At 45.5% G+C, this 9543-nt stretch overlaps 1 protein-coding gene across 1 annotated transcript in view; it reads right to left on the bottom strand.

Annotated features, from left to right (window-relative positions):
• Positions 1-848: 848 nt before the first annotated feature.
• The window catches only part of LOC134957578 (vitellogenin-1-like), a 215095-nt gene continuing 206400 nt past the window's right edge, over positions 849-9543 (bottom strand). The window contains exons 35-36 of the mRNA XM_063939575.1: positions 6718-6876; positions 849-1194 (exon numbers count right to left, since the gene is read on the bottom strand). Coding sequence (XP_063795645.1) covers positions 1076-1194; positions 6718-6876 — 278 coding nt within the window. The 3' untranslated portion in view covers positions 849-1075. The remainder of the gene's footprint in view (positions 1195-6717; positions 6877-9543) is intronic.

Raw genomic sequence — 9543 nt, 5'->3', positions numbered from 1 at the left:
AAAACCTAAGCTAAACTTTTCTAAGCAGCTCTTTAGGAGAGCCACCTAGATTGCACCCTTCTCGGCCGGGCACAAAAATCTAACTGGCTTGGAGGAGGGTCATAGGGGGAGGAGCCAGTGCACACCACCTGATCGGAAAGCTTTACTTTTGTGCCCTGTCTCCTGCGGAGCCGCTATTCCCCATGGTCCTTTCAGGAACCCCAGCATCCACTAGGACGATAGAGAAATATAGATACAGAGACACAACAGGCTTCTCATCGCATCCCCATATCTCAAAAAGCCTCTATCTGTGCAGCAAGGGATAAAATTGTCAAATGTATGAACTACATGCAAAGGCTTGTATAAAAGGAACGCACAATGCATATAGAAGAAGACAGGCTCGGCTAAGCCCAGGGATCGCCCCCCTTTCCCCTCCCCGTGTAATGCATTTGTAATTCCGTATATTCTGGAGATATGACAGCAGTGTATAATCCTCACCCCCCGCTGACTGTAAGCAGCCAGGCTGCAAAGTTCTGCCTCCGAGATATACAGGCACATTACACTTGTCACTGCCAGGAGAATCATTTGCAAACTGCCAGTTGTAAGAATTGAACTGTAACCAAACCGTGCGCCTGCTGTGAGCTACAGATGTGTGGAAATAAAGGAAGTCTGCATTGAAGTCATTCTCCCGGTAATGCTAATGTTCCGTAACAAGCTTGCTGTACCGGGTGACAGCAGGCGATGGCTTGCAGCGTGCAAACTCCTCACATATTAAATCATTTGAATTTTGTTCCACTTGCAACGAGAACCTGGTGGTAAATGTTAAGTAATCACGGTCGCACTACATGATTTCAATTACCAGCCGTCTGTCAGCTTACCTGATGTTTATTGTTCTCACAGTAAAAACTCATTTCTAAGTCTTTATGTTATACAGTGAGGGGCAAACACGGAATACAAATGTTACTGCGGATACAGCGATTCGTGAGCGGAAGCGACGCAGGTGGACGCTGCTTCCTCCGTGTTTCCTTCCGGCAGGAGAAGTTGTTTGAGTCTTTTTTGACGCAAATCTTTTTGGCTTTTTTTTTGGAAAAGTGTCTCAGATTTTTGCACACTCTTCCGTGCACACACAGATGACGTGGGCATCCACTTCTTTGGTGAGGTCCTCAGACTGCTCTCTAGGGTTGGCTTGCCAGTCCGCCAGTGGTACTGCCGAGTCTAGGAGATATAATGCAGGACGATAAAACATTAGCGCGGTCATTTCACTTTCAGACTGGTTATTTGTCAGCGTCATGTTTCCTCAAGGTCTAGCATGGTTCTAGAGTGCATCCATACTGTCTATTGTGTACAGCTGGTCTGTCTGAATTAAGTTACTGAATGAAGTACTGTCAAGTGGAGCTCAATCCGCAAATAGCCAATCAGAAGCAACCAGACAATGGGGTTGGTGGTGCCATCACTGCATCACCCTCCTCAAGGCTCCTTCAACAGGGCCAGGCCCACGTAAAGAGTACCCCCCCGCCCCGACCTTTCCCCTCCCCCCCTTTCGGAGGCCCCGAGTAAAATCACCTATAGAGCACAATTCAAACTTGTAGTCAGAAAATTGCAACGTGTGCTCGCTGGGCTGGATTGTGAATTACTTGACGTCGCACACGTGCAGTACGGGTCCTGCACATCTGCAAAGTTCCGGCCCTCGAGCATTTTGGGACCTGAATCAGGTCCACAGTTGAGGTCTACTTTGCAATTCAAAGATCGTGTCTGGGTTCACGTTAAATTGAATGTTTCTAATTCTCTTGAAGCACTATGTAATTAATACGCAATTAAAAAAAAATATATATATATATTTATTTTTTTCATTCACACTTTGAGTTACAGGTTCACCACTTGCCAAAAGAGAGCAAACCAGATATGTGGCAATCAGCTCGGCCATGCTACAGGAGATGTCGTTTCACTTTCTTCATTTTTTATTTGAATTGATAAGAAATTTTAGAAATTTATATAAATTTGTTTTTTTTTGGTTTGAGAATCAGTCTATGGCCAGTTTGATCATTTCAGAACCCCTGGGACACTTCCCTGAATGACGAATTAGACACTTAGGGGGTCATTCCGAGTTGATCGTAGCTGTGCTAAATTTAGCACAGCTGTGATCATGAACTCAGACATGCGGGGGGACGCCCAGCACAGGGCTAGTCCGCCCCGCATGTCAGTGCCGCCCCCCCCATAGAAGTGCAAAGGCATCGCACAGCGGCGATGCCTTTGCACTTCAAGAGTAGCTCCCGGCCAGCGCAGCTTTAGCGTGCTGGCCGGGAGCTACTCATCGCTCCCCGGCCCGCAGCCGCTGCGGGCCACTACCCGCACGGTCCGGCCACACCTGTGTTGGCCGGACCGCGCCCACGAAACGGCGGCTAAATGCCGCCGTTTCGCCCCCTCCCACCCATCGACCGCCTCTGCCTGTCAATCAGGCAGAGGCGATCGTAGGGCAGCGGCGGGCGGCTATGCGCCGGTGGACTGCGTCGCCGGCGCATGCACAGTTCTGACCCGATCGCTGCGCTGCAAAAAACTGCAGCGTGCGATCGGGTCAGAATGAACCCCTTAGACGTTTTTAATTATTTTTAATTGGTCAATAATGACATGCCATTTTTGGGGTCAAAAAATGCAAAGTGATGGAAATTGGAGTAGAAGGTATGGACAGGTATATTGGGGTGATTTATGAGTGGGAAAAGTATTTTTAGACTTGCATGTGGGAGTAATCGGTCCATTTCCCATTTTTACGTACCCTGAATTTAATGAGAGCACTGCTAAAAAAAAACCCATTACTTTCTATCATTTTATCACATTAAAAAAAAATACATATAACTGCCATTTGGCCCAATTGAATTACACCAAATACTTGTATTATGGCCACTTATGGGGGACATTTACTAAGCAGTGATAAGAGCGGAGAAGTGAGCCAGTGGAGAAGTTGCCTCATCAACAAATCAGCAGCTCTGTATAATTTTATAGTATGCAAATGATAGATGTTACTTCAGCGCTGATTGGTTGCCATGGGCAACTTCTCCACTGGCTCACTTCTCCGCTCTAATCACTGCTTAGTAAATGTCCCCCATAGACTTCTATAATGTTTTCCTATATTAGTTTTGCTTTTTTGGGGGTACAGGCAGATTTCCCTATCTTATCAAGCAAATCCAGTTATCGCCATTTTGGAATTGGATTGGAGCGAAAAAACAGGAGTGCGCAGGCTGCTATAAGCTGATTTTTGGGGAGATAGGTGCGATAACCTTAGCCGTGATCACAAATCGCATTATCGTGGCCAGGGCCGGACTGGCCATCTGGCACTTCTGGCAAATGCCAGAAGGGCCGATGGCCACGTGGGCCGGTCCAGCGGTCACTGAGACGCGCTGCCGCTCAGTCCGGCGGCAGCGCGTCTCAGCAGTCAGGATTGGAGAGCTGTGAGGGACGGGGGTGAGAGCGCCGGGTACCCGCCAGCACGGCTGTGTCTGGCGCGGCGCGTATAGCGGACTTCAAAGCAGCCGCCGGTTCGTGAGCCAATCAGAGCTCGCGGACCGGCAGCCAATCAGAAGCCGCCGGTCCGCGAGCTCTGATTGGCTCGCGAACCGGCGGCTGCTTTGAACGCTATACGCTGCCGCGCCAGACACAGCCACGCTGGCGGGCGCCCGGCACTCTCACCCCCGTCCCTCACAGCCCGGAGGAGCAGCAGCAGCAGTGCAGCAGCGGTAAGCAGCTGCAGCACTGGCTGCTGTGGGGGCAATTGTATACCTGGCACTGTGGGGCATTTGTATACCTTGCACTGTGGGGGCAATTGTTTACCTGGCACTGTGGGGGCATCTGTATACATGGCACTGTGGGGGCATCTGTATACCTTGCACTGTGGGGGCATCTGTATACCTGGCACTGTGGGGGCATTTGTATACCTGGCACTGTGGGGGGCATTTGTGGATCTGGCACTGTGGGGGCATTTGTGTACCTGGCACTGTGGGGGCAATTGTTTACCTGTCACTGTGGGGGCAATTGTTTACCTGTCACTGTGGGGGCAATTGTTTACCTGTCACTGTGGGGGCAATTGTTTACCTGGCACTGTGGGGGCATTTGTATACCTGTCACTGTGGGGGCAATTGTTTACCTGGCACTGTGGGGGCATTTGTATACCTGGCACTGTGGGGGCATCTGTATACCTGGCACTGTGGGGGCATTTGTATACCTGGCACTGTGGGGGCATTTGTATACCTGGCACTGTGGGGGCATTTGTATACCTGGCACTGCACTATCGGGGGCATATAATGTAAATTTCGGCTCATACCGGGTGCTGTAATGTGAATTTTGGCTCATACTGTGTGGTATAATGTGAAAGGGGCAGCAGTACTAGATAGTATAAGGGGTCCTACTATTGTGGTGCATAATGCGTATAAGGGGTGTATGGTGTGGTAAACTACACTGAAGGCCACGCCCCCTTTTCCAGAGCGCGCGCGCGCCTTCGGCACGCGCTTAATTACAAACCTCACATTTCCATACCCCCACTTAAAAATTTCCACTTCAACCACTGGTTGTGTATATTTTAATAGAGAATGATGTACGCCTGTATGTTGTTAGAATATTAATTATATTTGTAAGAACATAGACTAATAAGTGGGAGGAGTCAGGAATAGTAAGGGGAGGAGTCACAGAGGTGGGCCTGTGTGCTTCAAAAATGCCAGGGCCTATTTTTAGTCCCAGTCCGGCCCTGATCGTGGCTAACTGGATACCCCCTATATCTTAAACAAGTTCATATATTCTCCCTTTAACACCTATATAAAAATATATTTTTGGTGCTACTTTCCCCTTAAGAGTCCATGCTGTTCTTTGGAGCTGCACTAGTAAGGGTAGCTTCATATAAGTATTATACTGGTTCCATGTATATAGTTTGTATAGTACATTTTCTATTGCGTCTGGTCGTCCCCCACTGTCAGTGTGATCTGGGATCCATGACTTTTTCCTGTTTAGAGTGGTTGCTAGGCAACCCCTCGCGGCGACGGGCCAGTCAGATGCCGTTCAGCCGAGCCGCGCCCACGGGGGAAGTGATGCGCAAGTGAGGTCAGCGGCTTCAGGCTGCGGCGGTTGGCTGGTGAACGGTATGGGTAATGTTGCTAGGCAACCTATACTCAGCAGGCGAGGGCCGCGCCCCCCCGCCTGGACACTGATCTCAGCGGCATGAGCTGCAGCTGTGGAGTCATGCACCGGCGGCTGGGGAGAGCGGATTCTGCTCATTGATTGCGGTTGGGTAAGAGATTGTTTTTGTATATATATTTCTTCTTGTATTAGTGCTGGTTGTGTCTTCATAAAAGGGAGAGGTCCCTGAAACGTTGACTGTACCGGCAGTGGTGTTGTCAGTTATTTCCGCCGAGTGCCTCCATTGTGTGGGATCCATATGCTCGTTTGAGAGGTTGTGCACCGGACCTGTTGTATTCTTCAAAGCTGTGAGTGCCAGACACATTGTGTATATATATATATATATATATATATATATATATATAAAAAATAAACTATGAAATAACTCAGCCCCAGATTGCAGCAGCTAAGTGAATGTTACTTGGGGCAATGAATCACCCTGCGCTCCTCTGTTGCTGTTAGTTGAGTCCCAGTTTTTACACTTGGATACCCTTGTATATCTATTAATGTCCCGTATTTCTCTTCTCCTTTATATGAGAGTAATGAAACCACCTAGATAAAGACAGTTATTGCAGACCGTCACCGGGCTGAGAAATACAACACTTCTAAAAGCATTTTATACCTCTAGTGTAAACCTATAAAATAAAACGGCTTCATTGCATTTAATGCGTGAATAGTTTCCCTCTGCTGTTCCCGTCCGTGCGTTTATTCCACAGCAGAAAAACTATTGATAGTAGGAAAGGGCACCCAAAGTGGAGGAGCTGAAATCTGCATGGCCCAGTTTTCCTTTCCCGTTACCTGTGTCACTACAAGTCACAGCAGCTACTGTATTTCCTGCAGAGTCTGCCTGTACGGTGTCACATTGATTGAGTCTAAATTAGCAGGAAAACAATTTAATTTACTTTATATTAATATTTAACCAAACGAAAAGATTTAAAAAAAAAAGTTTATCCATGAAATATGAGACATGAAAACTTTGCATAAAGATGAAAACGTGGTATAACAAATTTCTGAAATGTTAGTGTTTTTGCTTAGTATATCATTTGTCCTGTATAACAGAGGGGGTCATTCCGAGTTGATCGCTCGCTAGCTATTTTTTGCAGCTCTGCGATCAGATAGTTGCCGCCTATAGGGGAGTGTATTTTCGCTTTGCAAGTGTGCGTACGCCTTTGCAGCCGAGCGCAGCAAAACCATTTTGTGCAGTTTCAGAGTAGCTCTGGACTTACTCAGCCCTTGCGATCACTTCAGTCTTTTTGGTGCCGGAACTGACGTCAGACACCCGCCCTGCAAATGTTTGGACACGCCTGCGTTTTTCCAAACATTCCCAGAAAACGGTCAGTTGACACCCACAAACGCCCTCTTTCTGTCAATCACCTTGTGTTCGGCTGTGTGAATGGAATCTTCGCTAAATCCATCGCCCAGCATCGATCCTCTTTGTACCCGTACGACGCACCTGTGCATTGCGGTGCATACGCATGCGCAGTTTTGCCGTGTTTTTTACCTGATCGCTGCGCTGCGAAAATCGGCAGCGAGCGATCAACTCGGAATGACCCCCAGAGTTGTAAATTGTTTCCTACTCACCTCTAGGAACACAGTGGAACGCGACAGTAACCGGGACGGTTTTTGTTGGCAGACAACCTCTCATACACCTTAATACTGGCTCCATAGAGTAACAGGATGACTGGCGTCCATCAATAACATCATTTTCCAACATTATGTATTGTCGACTCAATGCACAACCTTCCACAGAGTAAGATATGAATACGGCAGATTGAGAAATTTAATATAAATATACTGTATTTAATATGATGAGTTTCAATGTACTTTAAATTGACACTCTATGTACTGTATGTCATTATTTGTAATAGTTATATCTTCATTTTTTTATTAACATTGCCTCCTTCTTAATTATTAATAGCTTAGAGGTATCACTGCTGTAATTAATCTAAAGTGCTATAGTTGATTGCTGCAATATAAAATAAAATGCAATTAAATTAAATGTCAATACCAAGGACACAACCTAATTTCAACCAAGTGGATCCTTACGACATACTGTATACGACTTTTACAGAGCCTCAACTTTTTGTGCCTGAGACCCACAAAAAAAAGTGCATCATGCAAAAAAGTGAGAGCGGAAGCTGTAGGAACATGAAGAGAAACAGAGGGTGGCGGAAACCAAGTGGGTAGACAGAGGCAATGGTAGGGTGGAGGATAATTTAAGGATATTGTCCTGTCCCCTTCACTTATTACTCATTTTGGAGTTGTTGGGGGTAAATAGCATTGGCCATCAACCATTGATGCTTAACAACGATCAATGGTCTGATGGAGATGGTAACTAGTTTGAGCATTGATAGAAGGCAACCAAAGGTGTACACTGGTGGTGGAGTAATGATGGTTAATACCGTCCATGGTCTATGCATGCATGGCCATAGCCTTAGCAAAGTTAAACCACTGTTGACTTAATTATTGATTTCCAACCGATGGTTTAAAACCATCAACCATCAATGGTGGAGATCATCCCTAGGGTAGACCAGCGCATTAATGCATTGTATTGAAGCGATCATTAAGAAATTGGGTTGAATATAAATAGTATCCTGTGAGGTTAGAATTAGATGAATAAACACTAGATCTGACGGTAGAGTGGAAGGAAAAATTGGATAAAAGTGGGGTAAAGAAGAGATTGGAGAATATGTGGTAAAGTAGACTGAAGAAGACATGGGTGGTGAAATGTTGTAAGAAGACAGACAAAAAGGAAGATAAATATACTGTATATGTGTATAGGATTCCCGTAATTTCTTAATTAAATACCAGGACTACCATGTAATAGGTCACACAACGCACCCCATAGTACTGCTCCAAATAAGGTAAAAAAGCTAATAGGAGCCCAGTCCCACTTATCCTTATTGTTAGGTTAGGAGACTGAAACTGGATGACAGTACTGGACATATTGGGACACAGGCGGTAACTAGATATACTGTGCAATGACACTGGGATACATTCTATATAGATAACAGTACAATCAATGAATTGAGAGTTAGGAAGAGCAGAGATAAGAGGAAGGGGTCCGGAGGAGGCTGTAGAACGAGAGACATCTGTGTATGAGGGTCACATAGTACAACTATTCTATTTCTGAATGTTACATGCTTGTAATAGTGACCCTATTCTTGATTGTGTATTGTAGTGTACCCCTGTGATACCCTTCCAAATGGTGGTGATGATAATAGTGAATAATGAGCAGCAGACCCACAGTATATACAGACACGCTATAGTCCGCTGCCCAGTAAATATGGCTTTCATTTACTGTACTTCTTTGTACAACTTTCTGTATGTGATTCATTTGATTTATCTGTAAGTTTGGGCTAAATATTGACATAATCAGAGTTTTCTTTTCGTTGACCCCTCTTCGCTTTCCTTTGTTGTAGATACAACTATAACCACAAATAACCATTGTGTCACATAGCAGAGTGATGCGTATAAACAGCGCTCTCTGATAACATAAATACACGCCGGGATACTTGGCTGAAGTGCTGGAGAAAGTCAGAAGTTTATACAGTTTATTAATACAAGTGTCAGGGAGGAATGTACCAGCCAGTAAGTACATGATGCTCCGTACTTACCATTAATAATTATACAGATAGTATTAATGCAAGGGTGTTACAAGGACCTTGTGGGAGATGTATCAAAGTTTGGAGAGAAATAAAGTGGAGAGAGATAATAGGATTTTGGTACTTACCAGGTAAATCCTTTTCTTGAATCCATAGGGGGCACTGGAGTACTATTGGGATATGGACGGTCGATAGCTGGGAAAGACACACATTTAAATATTTAAATGTGCAACTCTCCTCCCCCTCCATACTCCCAAGTACCTCAGTTTCTTTTTGTGCTGAGACGAACAGGAGCGACAGAGGATGAACAATGGAGAGTTACAACATGACAAAATAACGGACAACTGAAAGGTTGACATCGAACATAACAGACAACTGTAAAGTTGACATCTAACATAAAGGTCAACTGGAAAGTTGACACATAACGGACAACTGAAAAGTTGACATCGAACATAACAGACAACTGTAAAGTCGACATCGAACATAAAGGTCAACTGGAAAGTGGACACATAACGGACAACTGAAAAGTTGACCTGACAACCGATAATCACCGTAAGCTTCCAACAAGTCGGTGAGAATGTGTTACCATAAAATATACTGAACCTACCATCAGACAGGTGAAACTGCTCTGGGTGGGCGTCCAGTGCCCCCTATGGATTCAAAGAAAAGGATTTACCTGGTAATTACCAAAATCCTATTTTCTTTTTCATCCACTAGGGGTCACTGGAGTACTATTGGGACGTACCAAAGTTTCCCCCTTGGGCGGGAGAGCTGGTTGTCACCTGTAACAACAGACGGCCAA

Source organism: Pseudophryne corroboree, chromosome 9 (genome assembly GCF_028390025.1).
Source record: "Pseudophryne corroboree isolate aPseCor3 chromosome 9, aPseCor3.hap2, whole genome shotgun sequence".
NCBI lineage: Eukaryota > Metazoa > Chordata > Amphibia > Anura > Myobatrachidae > Pseudophryne > Pseudophryne corroboree.
The sequence above is the reverse complement of the archived record's forward strand: the minus strand, read 5'-3'. Positions and strand labels throughout refer to the sequence as shown.